Source organism: Vollenhovia emeryi, unplaced genomic scaffold (assembly GCF_000949405.1).
Source record: "Vollenhovia emeryi isolate VEMERY1.0 unplaced genomic scaffold, V.emery_V1.0 DF939159.1, whole genome shotgun sequence".
In the NCBI taxonomy this organism is placed as follows: Eukaryota; Metazoa; Arthropoda; class Insecta; order Hymenoptera; family Formicidae; genus Vollenhovia; species Vollenhovia emeryi.
In genome coordinates this window covers 620242-637028 of record NW_011967207.1, presented here as the reverse complement: position 1 = coordinate 637028, position 16787 = coordinate 620242, and the positions used below count along the sequence as shown (strand labels likewise).

Here is a 16787-nt window from a genome sequence, read left to right as displayed (position 1 = left end):
ATCTATTTGATGCAACAAATAAGTCAAAAAGAATTTGATCTATCGTACGTGGACCAAACCATTTAGGATCTTATACAAAAATGATATAAAGAAGCGTTAATGATCATTTGGACAATAAGTATTAAATTTTAATTTAAACAATTATTGCACTCGATTTATCCAATGTACACGTGTACGTGCACATCCATAAGTTTACTTGAATCTACATTAGATGGAAATAACAAATTGCTAACAGATTACAACACTCCACGATTTATTGCAAGCGATCAAGGAAGCTGCGCTAAGATTGACCCAATTAATCTCGAGCGACATAGAAGTGCGACGAAGGAGAAATGCAGATCCTCGAATGCGTCATCGTGAATCATCACGATACGAGAGGAGTGAACAAGTAGTGAAACTTTTATTTTTGAATATATTATCAATTGTTCTATCACGATAGAACAAAGAATGGTCAGAAGAGATTGAAGATTAAATAGCGCCAAGTAATTTCTATTAGTCACATAGCCCTGGATCTGGATTAATCGCGAGCACATCTTCCTCGGTTTGTGCGCTTTGTGGCGTCGCGCTTCCTCTGGAGGATTCTTCAAAGAAATCAAGACAATTCGTGGTCGATAAAAAAAGAAATGATGATTACGACAATTTCTTATCGAAATATCTTGATAATATGTTCTTGAAGATGGCACATAAAGTTTCTTCGCCTGTTGAAAAGGGTAAAAGTAGCAATAGCTTTCTTATTCCTGGAAGTGTATTCGAATCGATTCTTCCCAAAGAAAATGATAAGATCGACGAGCGAAACGTTCGTCGAACGAAACAAGAAAAAATCTCTTCTAAAATTCAATCAACTGGCACGAGTGAGAACGGATTAAAATCGAAGTTGTTGTTTGTACGACGAATACCTTCCGATGGAATCACGTATCAAATATGTCAAGATGAGCCTAACAAAAAATATGACAGTGCAAGTCAAATGCAGAGATATATTAGTGAGTAAAGAAACAATTTACCTCTTAAAAGACTTTCTACCGATTCTGCATGTTACAAAAATGAATTAGATTAGACAATAGATATCAAAGACTGCGTAAGCGATGACTGTTTTATATGTAAAATAGCTAAAAAACACAAGACCAATGGCCCGTCACATCAATGTATCGTCAATATATCGTCTACTATTTCTTCGATGCAAGATGCATCGACGCTTACTCAGGAAGTAGTAAGTTCTTTATATCGAATCGCAAGTTGACACTTTAAAGTCTTCGTAAAGGCAAAATTTATTTGAAATCAATGAAAAAATCCCCTATTGAATAAGAGAAATAATTAAGTTATCAAATTGTATATACAACTTGTATATTCTGTAATTCTATAACCGTATATTCAATTAGCTTAATTATAACATAATGAACAGAAAAATGAGAGTCTATAATTATTTGTATGGTATTATTTTCAGCTCTGTCCGTGTGCGTGTGGATTGCTTGTGAGAGATGAAGCCGAAAGCGAAGTTTCTATCAGTCCAATGCCTACATTGAAAGATAAACTTATCAAAACGTATGTTATATAAGTATAATTTTTGTATAATTTAAAGCATAACGTTTGCTCCTTGGGTCCCTATTATTTTTAAGTACATTAAATATCACCTGTTTTTTTTTATTTTATCCCTACAATTATCATATAAAATTATTGAATTTACAATTTGTATTTGTAAATTCTATCAGAAAATAATATAATACAGTTGTTTATACTTTTTAGAATAGTATTACATTAGGCATCAATAGGTATTATTTATATTAATAAGTTCTTATTCAATTGATCTTACTCTCGTCTCTGTTTAAAAGAATTTTAAATTCTTAGATATATGGCCAATTACTCTCTAAAGTTTTTGGAGTGAAAATAGAACCATGTTCACTCTATTGGAGCAAATCTTTACTCTATTAGAATAAATATTTACTCCAATAGAGCGAGTATTTGACTCCATGGTTCTATTTTCACTCTAAAAAACTTTAGAGAGTACTCAAACTGTTTATGCTGCAAAACTACAACATAAAAGATTAAATAGCACATAAATTACAATAATTTACTTCAAAATATTTCTCCAAAAACGAATGAGAATGCGACTGTGAAATAAAATTATATTCCATGCATTTTCCAGTGAGTTCGAAGAATTAGGTTTTCAATTGGATTCAAGAGGGATGATACATACAAAGGTACATGACGACACAGTAAAGGTCCAAAAAAGTAAAACGCAGAAATTGGAAAAAGATGTAAATGTCAAGTATTGGATAGAGGAAACCGTGCAACTGCGGCTACAAATGCAAATTGAAGAGTTGCATAAAAATATTCAATTTTTTAAACGAGAAAACGAATATATTCGTTGCCTCGCAGAGAAATGTCGCTGTTTGTCCGAAGACATAAATGGTTTGCAGCAATTCCTACCGATCAGAGACACATACTCCGGTGAGAAATTACATTTGGGGCACACAGTTGATTTTCTCTAGCTTTTGATTCAAACGTATCGCGGAACGTGCACTATAGACAGTTATTTTCAGGACTCACGACAACGGTCAATCGCTTACGAGCAAAATATCACAATGAACATGGAATAATAGCCACATTAACCGAGATGTTTCGAGGCTCGATAAATACGAGTATTCAGCAGATCGCCGCGAGACTGTTAGCAATCTTTTCAAACCACTGGACTCCGAGAGACAAGTATTTTAGATGCGACGTCAATGAATATAATCGCGCTATCGTTAAGTTTCTCACGTAAAGTTAAAATCAACGTTACTATATTTTCTCCAGTACAATAACGACCCGTGTGTCATCCGCTCCAAGAGTGCAGGCTCCCTTGAAGCCACCGGGTCACGTGGTACTCAATGTTTATTAAAATATTTTTAGATAAATCGCAAACAATATACACGCCAGTATGGATACAACGAACGTACCAGTGCATACTTAATTTTGCAACGTTGCAAAATGAAATATACTTGAAATTTCCGTCGCAAATACGACGGTTAAAAAGAGTTAATGGCGCGTCATATCGATTTCACGTTTGCGCGCGGAATATAGAAGAACTTCCGGCGATCGATGAGATCCTCCAGCGTGTTCAGATCAGGCAGTACGGATGGTATTTCAAAGGAAAGATTGGACTGCGCGACTATCAGAGGCGCTTGGCTGGAGCTGGAGAACCGAACATTCGTGTCGACTCTGTTGCGATGGCTGGGCGTGTAATATGCCTCGGTGGACGTCGGTTGTTTGGGATAGTATGGATCGTACTCCAGCTCGTTCGGTACCAGCGGCTTCAAGGAGAGCGTCAAAGCGTGCACAGGAATCTCCGTGGTGGATTTTGCGTAAGTCGCGTGAGCGTTGGCTTGAATCGATCGTAGAGTCTCCGAGTACGGATGGAAATCACTGTTGTAACTCGACGAGGGGGATTTCTCACGCAGAGGAGGTGAATGCCGGTTATCCTCCGACGCTATCGCTCTCGCGGGCGAAGGATTCGAGAACGGCTCGCGCGAGCGACTCAAATATACGGTATTTTTGTCACGGATCTCCGTCGATGATAAGGACGACTGTCTTGGCGCGGTCGATTTGTCTTCCGGTGGATTCCAAGAATTAATCTGTCCAGTAAGCGCCCGAGCAGTGGAAGCTGTCCTCGAATCGGCGCCGCATGTCGCACAGGTGATTTGCCTAGGTTGACTCCGATCCTGATTCCTTAAGAATAAACTCGCGCGGAAGACGAAGCCAGATTGGAGTTTATTAGGCATGGACTTGTCAGGCCGTTGAATCACTTGGAAGGAACGCGAAAACGACAGTCGATCGTCATCAAGCGAGTTGATCGATTCTACCGGGGACCTCGTCGAGGCAGCCGCGCGCACAATTTCCTCGTCGACGTTCTCGTCTGGAAATTGAGTCGACGGGTGAATAGTCGCCTGGCAATCGACAAGATGAGCGTGATCGCATATCAGGGCATCTTGACGAAAAGCCGTTTCCTCGGGGCATCGGTAACTGAATTTATTCCCGTGATCGTCGCACATGTGATATACTCTGCAGTTCGCCTCGACGTCGGCATAAAATCCCATAGGCCGGTTCAGGCAGGAGAAGCTCGTTCTGACGGTTGGCGGAGTGGTATTCTGCGTGGGCGGATAATCGCGATTGAATCGTACAGCTTAAGGTCGTTTATTCGTATTTGTTCAAAATCGAGATAACTTAACGTATCTGCCAACTTATGTAAGTACAAGCAATTCCTCGTTCTTGACGTCATCAGCGTACAACAGTTAATCCGATCTAATGCATTAACGTTCCAAGTTCTCGTTACTTACGAAAACTTCTTCGGCGTGGGCAACGACGACGAATAGCGCGCATCGCAGAAGATATGACTGTAGGATCCAGCGTAACGCCATGGTTTTTTAAATAAAAATTCAAGGGTCTTACGAAAGGATTACGCGAGTTCGAATTACGCGGAAAGCAACGGGAGCTCCGCTCCCACACCGTCGAGCAGATCACTACACGGCGTTACAAGAAGTTCAAGTGAAAGTAACTCGAGGATGAGTCTCCGAAGCTGTTCTCTCCCTCCTCCCGTCCTTAACTTCCCTCTCTTTGCCTTTCCTGGCAATATACCTGGCACACTTAACGCATCCTATCTTTATCATCTATTGTTCCCAATGCGAATGGACGCGTACACGATCTACTCGCGTTGCAGATCGACAAGTAAAGCGATCATCCTGCGTGAAAGGTATTGCGGTGAACGTCGATAGATTCTGTAACTTTATACTGTGACATACTTATCTCGAACTGTAAATTCAATCTGATGTTAAGCATCAGCATCCAGTCTTTATATTTCAAAATATTGTGCGATAAATTAAGCTAGTTCGGTTATTTATTTCATAAGAGTGTGAATAAGAAACACTGTCAAAAGCAGACAACTCATGATGGAAAATAGAATAGGTACTTGTACGATTTTGATTAAAAATTCACACATCAGCTGGCGTCAAACCAAATCTGGTACTAGTCCGGAGTGTTACGTCCAAACTTTGAAAAATAATTTTTTTTTTAGAAAGACAAGGTAAAATGGCCCACGAAAAAACGGTACAGATACCCTTAATGATTCTAAGGCACCGCACTTACTGTGCAATTTTTCAGATGTAGGTCAACGACTCGATAGGTCGCTATTGACACCGTCTGTGAAAAGTGCGCTTCGTCGATCCTTTAGTTTAAGCAGAGGTTTAAGTAACGGAACTTAATCTTTATTATCTGAGAAGTGAACCTTACGCAATCTCGGGAGATGGAGAATTGAGGGTAACGCCTCGAAACGAAAAGCAAAATTGCTCTTCGTTCTTTATATAAAGCCGTAGACCCTCCCGCTGAGTTTTTATGCGTACTATAATCGTGTGGAAGAATTTTGTAATTTTATAAAGCCAATTTCAAATTGCTCACGATGAAAAAATGGAAAATTTCAAATACCAATATCTTTTTCATTAGACTTCTGACCTGAGTGTTTTAAGTATGAAAATGTTCTGCTGTCCGCAACTTATCCTGGCATTATTTCGTGCATAAAAGCTAATAAAAAGGTTTACCAGCGCAAAAACTTTATTCGAATGTGTCGATAAAACCGATGACTTTAGGATCCTCTTAAATATAAATACCCAGTGAACACCGAGCATCAGTGCAGATATAATGTAATTGATCCTCGGCGTTTGCTGGGTAATCATATGCTACGTGAGTAAGTGTAAATGTATGTGTGTACGTATATATGTTCATGTATAATATATTTATCTTGGCAGACGTAAGTTTAAAGTTCAGGCAGAATAATATTCAGGGAGGTATTGATAGCTCTCCGAGAGCATATCGTTCACAACTTTATCGACAACTGCATGAAAGTATCGAGCAACATTTGTCAAGTACGTTTCCTGATTTATCAATCGTTATCAACGATTAACATTTATTTTATTTACAAAAGAGCGCAGAAGATATATTAAAATAATAATTAACATATTTTTAAAATATGTGGTTTTAATATAAGTGCTTTAATAATATTTCGTAATTTTTAAACAGATTTATGAGGTTTGCCTTCAGGAATATATTCCGTATAGAAGGAAACTGGGAGAAATCTCATATTCGAAGAGATAAAGATTTAAGGGTAATATACCTAATTAGTTTTTTTTTTTATTGATGACAAGTATAAATACGTGCTCTAGGCATACTGGGCGTTTTTCGTTTAATAAAAATAATTACAGCGAAAAACGGCGTAGAAAGTGTAATATCAAATCGGTAATACAGTATACGACAACCACCAAGGTTGATACATGCCCAGATAGCACACATAGTTCTATGAATAGTCTTCTGGGGTGCAAATATTCTTAATTTCAGAATATTCCAATCGAATATTCTATAAATATATATAGATTATTACAATTAGAAATCATATATTCGTAACAAAGGAGAACGTCTTTAGAATATTTATCGAGTTTATGTATTGCACATTGTTTACTGTGTAATACATTTTCTTATGCAAAAGGCAGTGGCACCTGTGATCATACCATAGGTTTGTTTTCTGTTCCTGCACTGATGAACCAGTGCAGTAAGCTAGAATGAGAAAAATATATTTGTCTTACTCAAATTTATTGCACTAGCTCACCAGTGTAGCAGCAGGAAACAAGCCTCATATATAACCGACACGCTACATTCGATAGATTATTCTATTCACATTCGAAAAGTATTTATAGTAGTGCCAGTCGAATATTCTACGAACATAAGATAAATATGTAAGAATGACCTATGGAATATTCCAAATATTCTTGAAGAATATTCTTAAAATGTTCATAGGAGTGTCTTGCGCTATCTGGGTGGTAAAACCATCTTCGAAATTTATGTAAGTCACATCTCTGGGTATAAAGTACTATCAATATTTATCATTATAGGAAATACAATTGATTAACCTTTAATTGACAGTCAGCGAATGTAGGGCTATAAAAATTTACGTTAGTGCTCGGAAGTTGGAGTTGCGCAAACTGGATATTTTGGCTCGTGCTTACTATATAGATTTATCGCGCTGAGGCTTGTCCATTGTATAAAGGGTCGCAAGAAAACCTAGAAACTTTCGGTGTTGTAGGCTCTTTGGCACGACTACCTGGATATGTTTTAACATCCCTTGATTGACTTCTTACTTATAGCTTCCGAACTACGTTCGATTATAGGGCTATCAAAAACTTAACTCTCTAGCGTGCAAAAAGGATTTCCATGATAGTTTTTCTTCACACTTGACATATACATATTTACTCTAGCTTGATATCTGTTTATGTATTTGCGACGATATTCTCATTATAACTTGAACCCTTCTAGTTTTCGGAGTTTTGTGGATTTCACCGCGAAAAAAATGTCGGGACATTTGTCTATCTGTATATAAATCGCGGTTATTTCTACCGTTTCTATAAAATAGCAGTTCTAAGAGAATAACTTTCTAAAAAAAAAAAGAAGAAACGAAACAGTTTTTTTTACCTTTTTAGGTAAAGATTACGCTATCGTAGTTGGTACTATTTCAACTTCTTGTGACGTGTCACTCAGCATTAAAGTAGCTGTCGTTTGCTGCCGAGAATTCTGGTCGATGCCTCCGGTGCTCGGTGGAACGTACGTCCACCATGCTAGGAAGAAGAAAAGCAGCGAGGCCGCTTTCCCGATAAATGCCAGGGCGAGCATATATCTGTAAAAAATATGCTCAAGGTCACATGTGAAGTACTTGGGCCTAAGCTGCTGTTCGCGATAATTTGCCAACCTGCTCATGTAATAATTGTCATATACGAGGCAAGCTCCTCTGCCATCGCAGGTTTCGTTCCACAAGATGCATGTGTCATCTATAAGAGCGCCGAACACCATAGGTGCCGGTATCGTTCCCAAAATCCGAACTTTGATCCACTGTATACCTAGAGCGAACGATCGCTGATCGTCGCGCACGACCCTCAATGTCGACGAAAGCGCCGGCATTGTACAAAGGAAGGTCATGAACATATTGCAAAATGCCAGGACAATAAACACCCATAGGTACGAGCACGAACTCGCGCAGGTGGTATTGATAGCTTCGTACTGGACACTGCCGCCGGTATTGTCGCTTGTCAAATTCATCGCCGGCGCGTGTATACAGCTGCAATCCGCGTATATCTGAAAGAAGAAACGTCACAGCATTAATCTGCCGCGTAAAAACGCCATTCCAGAATTACATCGGGAAACACAGTTATACTTTGACGTTGTTCATCGGCGTTGCCCGGTTACATCCGGCATGACAGGGCGAGTAGTACGTGATTCCATCCACGCCGCATACAGGGTCGAATTGCGACCTGGAGCATCCGCAGCCATTGTTGCAGGTGTTTTCGAGAGATAACGCGATCTTTCTGCAACACAGTTTTGTATAATCAGTAATCGCGATCGAACTTTTGTAACGCGCTTAATCCACCAAGATAAATCTATCGACTGTACAAACTTCGTAATATTTTGATACGGTACAGTCAATCCGGCGAAATCTAAGTTCGGGCAGTTCAGAGCGAAACACAGCGTGAAAGCGATGCAGGCGGTTGTGGCCAGTAAACAAAATTTCAAAATGCCGGAGCAGGGCAAGTTGAAACGTTTTATCAAATAGCCACCGAGAAACGTACCGCCGCCTCCCGCCGGTACGGTCACCAATCCTGAAAACGTTATTTTGTAATAAAACCGTGGCGGTAATTAATTAACACGTCATCGGCTGACATTTGTTAAAAATCTCCTTGTTATGTTCCGGCCGCCTTCTCCAATGCCGAATCATTTTCAGAGCTTTATGAAAATGATTCCACATAACGATCCGCGCTTATATGAAACGCTACCTGTATTACGATAGATTAATTGAATTGTGATATTATTCACCCATCAGCAACGCGGCCGAACTGGCACTGACGCTGAATTGATTTTCAATCAGTTTGGGTAGGAAAGCAGCGAATCCGGCAATCAGCAACCCTTCACTGGCACCTGCCAGGTTCAGCATAAAAAATGCCGGATTTCCAAGTAACTCGGTCAAAGCGCGTGGCAGCTCTCGTATCTTGGAAAACGCTTCCCCGGTCGCGGCAGTGGAGGATCGAGTCGATTTCTCGTGCGCTTCTGACACCCTGTCCTTGGCTAATTCCTCCGATCCTATTCAAAACCGTTCATCTTTTTACAGAGTTCGGATTTTTTTATATGCTTACTGAATAGCCACCTGATACCTCCAGGTTTATTTCATTATTACTTTATCTAATAAAAAGAGCGTAGGACAAAAATGATCGTACCGGGTAAAACTGCCGGGAATGCCAAAACCGGTATCGCGATGACGAAGCATATGACAGCCGCTGCCAAAAAACCGATCCACCATGCACCAACCCAGACATTACTATCAGAAGTTAACCCAATCCTAAAATTCAATGGTTTTAGGATGCGATAGATTCGATGAAACACATATTGGCAAGTCTTGCCTTTGGAAATATATTTAGCATTCATTCTATATAGATCTCGGGATTTCGATACTCTATTTTGAGTTCCCTTTTAACGGTAATGGATGTAAGTACGCAAGAACGAAACTAGAACGCCGATTAAATCCACTCATTTTTATCTCGATTGAATGAATTGAAAAAAATATATCTGACCGATTTTTCTCCGCCGGAGAAAGATGTGCATCTAAAAGATTATATCGGGCGCATTTACGATCGACATAGTCTCATTTGACTTCTCATCTGACAACGATTTGACTATTCTAATTTCGCGCGAGCAGAAATTCTCGACTGACAAAGCTTTAATAAACTAACTTCCTTGATTAAGTTTCAGTGTAAGATGCAGCGAACGTTCCTTTGTGTAGATATGGATGACACAGAACGATCATTTAACTGAAAATAATTTTGCCAAAGCTCGATATATAGCAAAGACGCGCGCGCGCGCGCGCAACGTATAATCGATTAATTAAAATAAAAATAGGATAAAAGTAAAGTACCTTTTTCGCAGAAGAGAGTAGAAAAGTATTCGTTGAATATAATTTATATAGAATGACATACTTCGTAAAATCGAAGCTTACGCGAATCGCGTTAGCCGCATAAATATTAATATCAGTAACATAAAAGATTGCCGTTGAATATTTTGATAAATATTAATTACGAATGTTTGTCAGGCGTCCCACTCGAGCCAGTAAAATTATGGAAATATATTAATAGCAAATGCTAATTTCCTAAAAGGTAATAAAAGTGATAAATTCGGAAGAAATAGGCGCGCGATACGAAAGAATCGATACTTGATCCGAGGAAAGGAATAATTTGTGCAACGCTCGAAATCCATTACTGAAGAAACGGCACGCGAGCGTAGCTGTAATGTAACTTATCGCAGGAGCTTGAAAGTGAGAAAGCGGAAAGGTGCACGTAGAGAAGTCATTCGTTTCAAGCAGCTTGAGGCCAGCCTGCATCCGGCGCTGCTACTGCTGCTGCATCTCCGGCGAAACTTTTCATTTACCTGCGAAATTAAACGCGGCGCATGCACGAACGGCTCTCACGTGCAGCGATAGCAGGAGAGCCGTACCTATTACGCGAATAATTTCGCCTTATTTTTGTCTTTTTTTCTTGAGAAATCTCGTTTCTCGTACAAGAGAGAAGATGTAATTGCGACCGCAGGACTGCCATTGTAGAGATGCGTAGCGATTTATCTCCATTTTATTTACTCCTACTTCGCGCAAATAAGATTTCGAAGTGTACTTGTGTGCGCGCGTGTGTTTGTGTTTGAAAAGATATGAAAAAAAAAAATTGTCTCTTCGGCCAGCGATTAATTTGATTCACGCGCGGTACAGAATGACTCAACGGTCGATGAAGGGGTGCGTGTAGTTGGGGAGAGTCCACCGGGAGACGCGTAGACAAATGGAACTTGATTGTGTCCTAAGTGCTGGGGGATGAGCCAACAATTTTTAAGGGCAATATCGGCGTCATCGTCAAACATTGGTTCGCCACTTGACATTTTCCCCACGGGATTATATTGTATATCAGTGGAGTTACACGCACTATTAATCTCGGTCCATTATATGCCCTAATGATCCTGCGGAATATTTTTAACGGCGGCGGTGCAGCAGAGAAGCGTGTGTCTCTCTGCGTTTTCATGCCTCTCGGACAAATGCACGCCTTTTTCGAGAGTATCGTGCGTACGGCGGTGTATCGGAGCCGTCGTTTGATAATTACTCTTGAAAATTAGCTAATCGGCGCAATCATTTGTGCGCGCGCGCGCCATTTAATCGACGCTTCATGTATTATCAAGAGGTCGTTTTGCTGTCGACATCGAATTTCCTACAAACGACCAGCAGTCGTTCGGACACCAGTGGCAAAATGACGAATATGCGCATTTGCATACCATCAGATCGGTGAGTTATTCCGTTCGAAACCGCGCGTCGACACGCGCGTTATCGTGTCCGTGCCGAACACATTCGTGTATTCCGTCGGAGAGATAGACGCGAACGACCGATAAATCGTCGCGAGAATTTAATAAAGTTGCCGCTGACGCGCGACTAAACGTTCCCGCGTGTTATCAGGGGGAAAAAAGGTGGAAAATGCGTTTAGCGTGACAACGGGAAGAGACGAATTCCGATCCGGCACGGCCGTTACACGGTTTACCCCTGTCTTCGTTCGACTACATTCCGCACTACGCATTGCGAAAATAAAATATCCCTTATGCTCCCTCGTTTCACTCTCTTCTCGTGGAAATGAAGATATCTGATATATTCCTTTTTAAATGACATGAGATAGCGCCCGCGCGCGCGTATATCGATCTATTTAAATATTCAAATACTTACGTAGAAGAGTCCACCGTGAGAAAGTCTGTGTAAATTTTCAGTAGCTCGCCGCCGACAACGTAGCCTAGTGCTGGTCCTATTATGGCCATAGTATAGTAAACACCTGACGCACACGGATTACGTTTTATTAAAATCGATCGAAAAAATGTTGACGTACAAATGTTGAAGTATCCCGAATAGCACAGGTAATTGTCATAAACTCGCAAAGGATTCGCTTTTTAAGCTTCTCTGAATCAATCTGTTCAAGATGAACGCAAAATAGAATTCCTTTCAAAAAGAATTATTCTTGTAAGACGGTATTCATAGATCATTCTTATATTTAAAATCGCCACTTTGACGGCCCAAAAACTATGCTTATCTTTAACAATTTGTTTCACAGTAAACACTGAAATAAATCTTTTCGAAAATAACAAAATGGTGCCAGTTTAAAAAAAGTTTTAAAAAGTACTTTCCACAACTTTTTTTCAAACTGGCACCATTTTGTTATTTTTAAATACAAATTCTTAATTGAGGTTCGAGACATAGCGACATTCATATATAGATTAGGAATCTTCTTGATTTTTGTTTCCGGCAAGCCTGAATGATAAAAGTCATCAACGCAGCGGACTTGCATCTTTTTTGACACGCCATTCAAACGGTGTAGAAAACGCTTAATTTTTATGTTATTTAAGAGTGCCTTAAAAAATCGCAAAAAAGATTTATGGTGTATTTACTGTGAAACAAATTGTTAAAGATAAGCATAGTTTTTAGGCCGTTAAAATGACCCCTTAAGTATAATCTTACGATGTTATAAACCAATCGCGGAGCAATTATTACTTAAGACAGCCTTGAAATAAGAACAAACTATAAATACCGCCGGTAAAGTATAAAACAAATCTCGGGTCCGAAAAAGACAGAATTAGTGTCACAAAGGCAAGTTCTTCTTGAACGTTTAAAAATGTAGCTAAGACAGAAGTGAGTATAGAAAAAGAATTCTTTCCGGATTCCCCCCGTGCCATCCGGGATGTACTTGCGCCGCTTGTGCGCGTCTCACCTAGATACACCGAGGACATCTTCTTCGAAACATTTTCATCTAAATACGTAACTCCGAGCGTATAAAAGGGTGCCGCGCCGGCGCCATGTAACAGCTGAGCTACCAGAAATATGGTTAAGTACACGCCACTGTAAGGCTCTAGCTCCGCTTGAACGGCAGATTGATCCGTGCAGGATATCTGAGTGGCCGAAATAATGATAAATCTGGCGTCGCCCGGGTTCACTAGGCAAACTACATAAATAGAAGTGGGAATCGAGAAAAGCACGGTATTACAAACAAGTTTCGATTGGTTCACGCACGCATTTAATTTACGCATTTGTGTTTGTTATCGTTTGTCGTGCAGATTTTCGCTTTAGGATCGAACGCGGGGGGAATTCAACGTGTGGTCCAACGTAACACGACCGTGTATTGTCGAAAGGTGTTACGCGACCTGCCCCGTCGCCTCGATTAAACTTGTCACGTTGTGATAAAGCGAACCAGATTTGTAAATGAGGAACTTAAATACGTCCTGTAAATAATTGAATTTGCTCACTTACCGAATGGCTCGATATATTGACACTTTGGCATATGTTCTCCGTTTGCTGACCCCCTCTATATGGTCCGGCAAGATAATGCGGAGACGCAAACAGCAGGCTACCTATACCTAAGACTAGAACTCCTATGCCGATATACCTGCGACAGCCCAGAATATCCGGTTGAAACAGGGTAGATTTGAGGCTCGCGAATAATTCTAGACCGTACTTTCAAAGTTAACCCGAACAAAAAGTGAGATGAATCATTGTTCGACAGGGAATGCTGACTCGTTATCTTCCCAGATGGCAAAATCTGCCAGAACAGATTTCGTCAAATGCCCGCTACAAATTTTGAAGACAGAAAGACTGCAGATTGCACGCAGGAACTGATATATTCGACATGTTGCCAGCGTGTCAGCAGAAATATAACAAAATCTGCTCACATAACTGGACCTGTTCAATTTCTGCCGACAATCTGCTGATAGCGTACGTTTTACAGACTCTGTTGCTAAAACAAAAGCCAATTGCGGACGCAAATGGTTTTGGTGTGGGCTTCTGATAAATCTGCTGCCAATCTACTAACATTTTTCTGACTGGGTTTCTATTTTTCTTTTCTTTTAGTCGGATAAAGTAATTTTAAAGAAACGATCGTCATCGACCCGCTCGCTGTCTCTGCGCGACGAGGTCCAAGATCTCCGGAAGGGCTATCGATTGTCGATTACGCGGACGAGGGTCCCGAGGCGTTGTCGTAGCAAAGAAACGGGATGGGGATTAACGTCCGACAGTGTCGGACGGACTGACGTTAGGATTAATATTTATGAGAGTCGTCGTGCAGAAACGATATCGGTATTAATATTAATGCGTGAGATAATGGCGCGACGACGTACACGCTGCGTACCTTGGTTTCGATGCTTTCGCGCGGCCACCGAGATAGCTCACTGGTACGAGAAGAAGGAAGCTAGCTATGTCGTATCCACCCGCTATCAAGCCGGTCTCCGACGATTTTAATCCGAATCTCCTCTCTATCGTCGTTATGACGACATTTACAAAACCATTCACGACCATTCCTGGAACAACGAGGACACGTGTGTGTGCGTGCGTGCATCATCGATGGGCTCCATTCGCGAGCTATTCGAGCCAGCTTTACGACATTTGCTGCTCGCAACCCGCGGCAGTTTACGTTACGATTGAAGAATAATTTCGCGACCGCCCACAAATTTCAATAACGAATTATTACAAACGACTCTCCGGTAAACGTACCGCGACGTCGTCATGTGTATTTGCGCGCTACTCGAAATTCCATGGTATTACAACGCACGCGAGCGTTGGTCTTCTTAGCTTCTCTCACATTACAGGAACGCCGAGTAAACGGCTCCCTTAGGATGCATCTAATAGACATACTTTAATCCTAAAGAATCACGTCTGGCGAGAGAAAGCACTCGTTTCGTTGAAAGTTTTATCAAGAGTAATTTCATGTATCGGCAAATTTACGCGTTTACCAACGCGATTGGATTTTTAGGCTCTCTTCCCCCCATCGTATTATTCCTTCTTCCGTTATTCTTGTAAACTGTGGACATCGGTCGGACAATTTCCTCATTGTCGTCAATCATCGCCACCACCGCACTTATTCTCACGGAGAGGCATCGAAATTGCGAATTCAAACGTACGTCTATTAGCGTTGCCCGTGCGTTAACATTGTGTCGCAACGCTATCAAAAAATTACGTCTGCAAAGATGCGTCTCGCACGACCGCTTTTTATAAATAACGGCGTGCGAGGCGATGGGAAAGTCGGTCTGAAAATACTCGCGTCCCTGACACTCGCGTCTAATCCCGGACGATCGAAAGAAAGTTAACGCTTCACGCACCAACGCTAATGACAAGCTCAAAAGGAGGAACTGAGAAATATTAGATTGACGCAAAGGGTTTCGGCTCTGAGGTCTATTGCCTCGTACATTTGACGTCTCGTATTCATTGCCAAATAAAGTTTAAACGGAATTGCTGTAAAATCAAAGCGAATCTTGTCGCCACTGACAGCACTGGTCACACTATTTTTTCCAATTAAAGATATTCTCTCATTCGTTTGAAAGTGACTTTTTCAAGAACTTTAGAATTTTCATTTAATACATTTTGCAAAAAAACGATTAATTTTCTGCACCATTCTAACATACTCGTACTAGTGTCTTCGTAGCATTGTCACTGGATATTTCGTTTTGCAGGCAACGCTAATAGGCTCACCGGCAAATTTTCGCGATAAGGTTCACACCGGGCGAATCGCCGTACGAAAAAGTAATCAAACTACACGTACCTTGCATCGCGCCAGCCCAGCATAGCCAGAAAAGCGCCCATTTCGCAGTGCGAAATTTCTGCAAGTAAATTGGCCTGAACCAGAACCAACCGCATTTCAGATTGTCCGCGGTTCTATCCGTCTCCTTCAGAATTTCCGGCTTTATTTCCGGTTTTCTCGGGCCATCCCCAAACTGTTCCGGGAAGCTAGACAGGGTCTCGTGCATGTCCGGCACCCCCGACTGTAAATTACATCAGCGAGGATTTATCTCTATCATCTGGGATATAAATAATACACATTGCATATTGCGCTTCGTTTTCAATATACGCCAACGCTCTCTCCCAGCCTTACGATATGCAAAATAAATAGCAAATGGAGAACGGTGAGAGTAAATTCAGCGAACTCACGCGACGTGAGCAAAACGACATGATTGGCTTTAACAATAAATAGAAGAGAGAATATGCTACAATCTCTCTGTGACCTACGGTCTCGAGTGATACTGCCGTCTGCATACGTTTTGTTCCATATTGTTGACGGTTACAAACCAAATATTAGCCCCTTCCCCCCCCCCCCGGACGTTTTCCGTTCGTTCTTTTTCCAACTCTTCTCGCAAATCGCGTCGGGCGCATTGAAAAACACAAGAATCGATTGCAACAGCATGCAAACGATACTCACGCTGAATGTGAACTTGTCCCTCATAATTGTCGATAATTTCCACGAGGCGAGACGAGAATTTGCGTAGCTTTCCGCTTAGCTTACGCTAATCATTCTTCTAGCTTCAATCTCTCGGCGACTGTCGATCGCGAAGATCTAGCAAACATTCGGTACTGAAATCTTTCACTAATCGTAAGACTGCTCGTTTCATTAGACAGAGATCATTTCCATTCGAACTGTCAGAGATCGCGACTTCCGTGAACCTTTTTGAAAGAGACGATAAGAAATGCAACTTCGGATTGACGAGTTCCACTTTATCAAATGATAGAGATAGACGACAGCCAAATGCGATTAGTTCACCGCGCCTCTTTTCCAAGCTTTGCTCGCACTTCTCTTGCTTAAGAACGAATATTATTGTCTACGAAGTGCTGTTATTATACTTCCACTTTCCATTTTGCGCCTTTTTCTCCTCTTTTTCTCCCCCTCTCTCTCTTCCTCTTTCTC

General features: G+C 41.0%; 3 protein-coding genes across 5 annotated transcripts in view; 1 reads left to right on the top strand and 2 right to left on the bottom strand.

The window, feature by feature from the left end:
* The first annotated feature begins 110 nt into the window (after nucleotides 1–110).
* On the top strand, nucleotides 111–2928 carry LOC105564829. Its single transcript, XM_012017540.1, has 3 exons — nucleotides 111–1539; nucleotides 2141–2445; nucleotides 2538–2928. Exons 1-3 carry the CDS (start codon nucleotides 1508–1510, stop codon nucleotides 2756–2758), a joined length of 558 nt encoding a protein of 185 aa, XP_011872930.1. The 5' UTR covers nucleotides 111–1507; the 3' UTR covers nucleotides 2759–2928.
* A 77-nt stretch (nucleotides 2929–3005) lies between these two features.
* On the bottom strand, nucleotides 3006–5421 carry LOC105564830. The gene is made up of 2 exons (XM_012017541.1): nucleotides 4311–5421; nucleotides 3006–4121 (listed from the first exon to the last, which is right to left on the bottom strand). Exons 1-2 carry the CDS (start codon nucleotides 4389–4391, stop codon nucleotides 3024–3026), a joined length of 1179 nt encoding a protein of 392 aa, XP_011872931.1. The 5' UTR covers nucleotides 4392–5421; the 3' UTR covers nucleotides 3006–3023.
* A 1333-nt stretch (nucleotides 5422–6754) lies between these two features.
* The window catches only part of LOC105564828 (solute carrier organic anion transporter family member 4A1), a 23080-nt gene continuing 13047 nt past the window's right edge, over nucleotides 6755–16787 (bottom strand). The window contains exons 2-13 of one of the 3 annotated variants that reach the window (XM_012017539.1): nucleotides 16305–16439; nucleotides 15651–15870; nucleotides 14244–14412; nucleotides 13370–13505; nucleotides 12834–13011; nucleotides 11801–11903; nucleotides 9276–9397; nucleotides 8878–9141; nucleotides 8462–8663; nucleotides 8222–8372; nucleotides 7760–8142; nucleotides 6755–7687 (exon numbers count right to left, since the gene is read on the bottom strand). In XM_012017539.1, coding sequence (XP_011872929.1) covers nucleotides 7501–7687; nucleotides 7760–8142; nucleotides 8222–8372; nucleotides 8462–8663; nucleotides 8878–9141; nucleotides 9276–9397; nucleotides 11801–11903; nucleotides 12834–13011; nucleotides 13370–13505; nucleotides 14244–14412; nucleotides 15651–15870; nucleotides 16305–16328 — 2139 coding nt within the window. In that variant the 5' untranslated portion in view covers nucleotides 16329–16439 and the 3' untranslated portion in view covers nucleotides 6755–7500. Of the gene's footprint in view, nucleotides 7688–7759; nucleotides 8143–8221; nucleotides 8373–8461; nucleotides 8664–8877; nucleotides 9142–9275; nucleotides 9398–11800; nucleotides 11904–12833; nucleotides 13012–13369; nucleotides 13506–14243; nucleotides 14413–15650; nucleotides 15871–16304; nucleotides 16702–16787 lie in introns of those variants that run through there. The other 2 variants (XM_012017538.1, XM_012017537.1) reach the window with 2 other exon arrangements.

Coding starts and splice junctions, on each gene's coding strand:
- LOC105564829 (XM_012017540.1), top strand. CDS start 1,508: ATGCCTACATTGAAAGATAAACTTATCAAAAC. Junction 1,540..2,140: donor AAAGATAAACTTATCAAAAC/GTATGTTATATA, acceptor TGCATTTTCCAG/TGAGTTCGAAGAATTAGGTT. Junction 2,446..2,537: donor GATCAGAGACACATACTCCG/GTGAGAAATTAC, acceptor AGTTATTTTCAG/GACTCACGACAACGGTCAAT.
- LOC105564830 (XM_012017541.1), bottom strand. CDS start 4,391: ATGGCGTTACGCTGGATCCTACAGTCATATCTTCTGCGATGCGCGCTA. Junction 4,122..4,310: donor CCCACGCCGAAGAAGTTTTC/GTAAGTAACGAG, acceptor CCGCCCACGCAG/AATACCACTCCGCCAACCGT.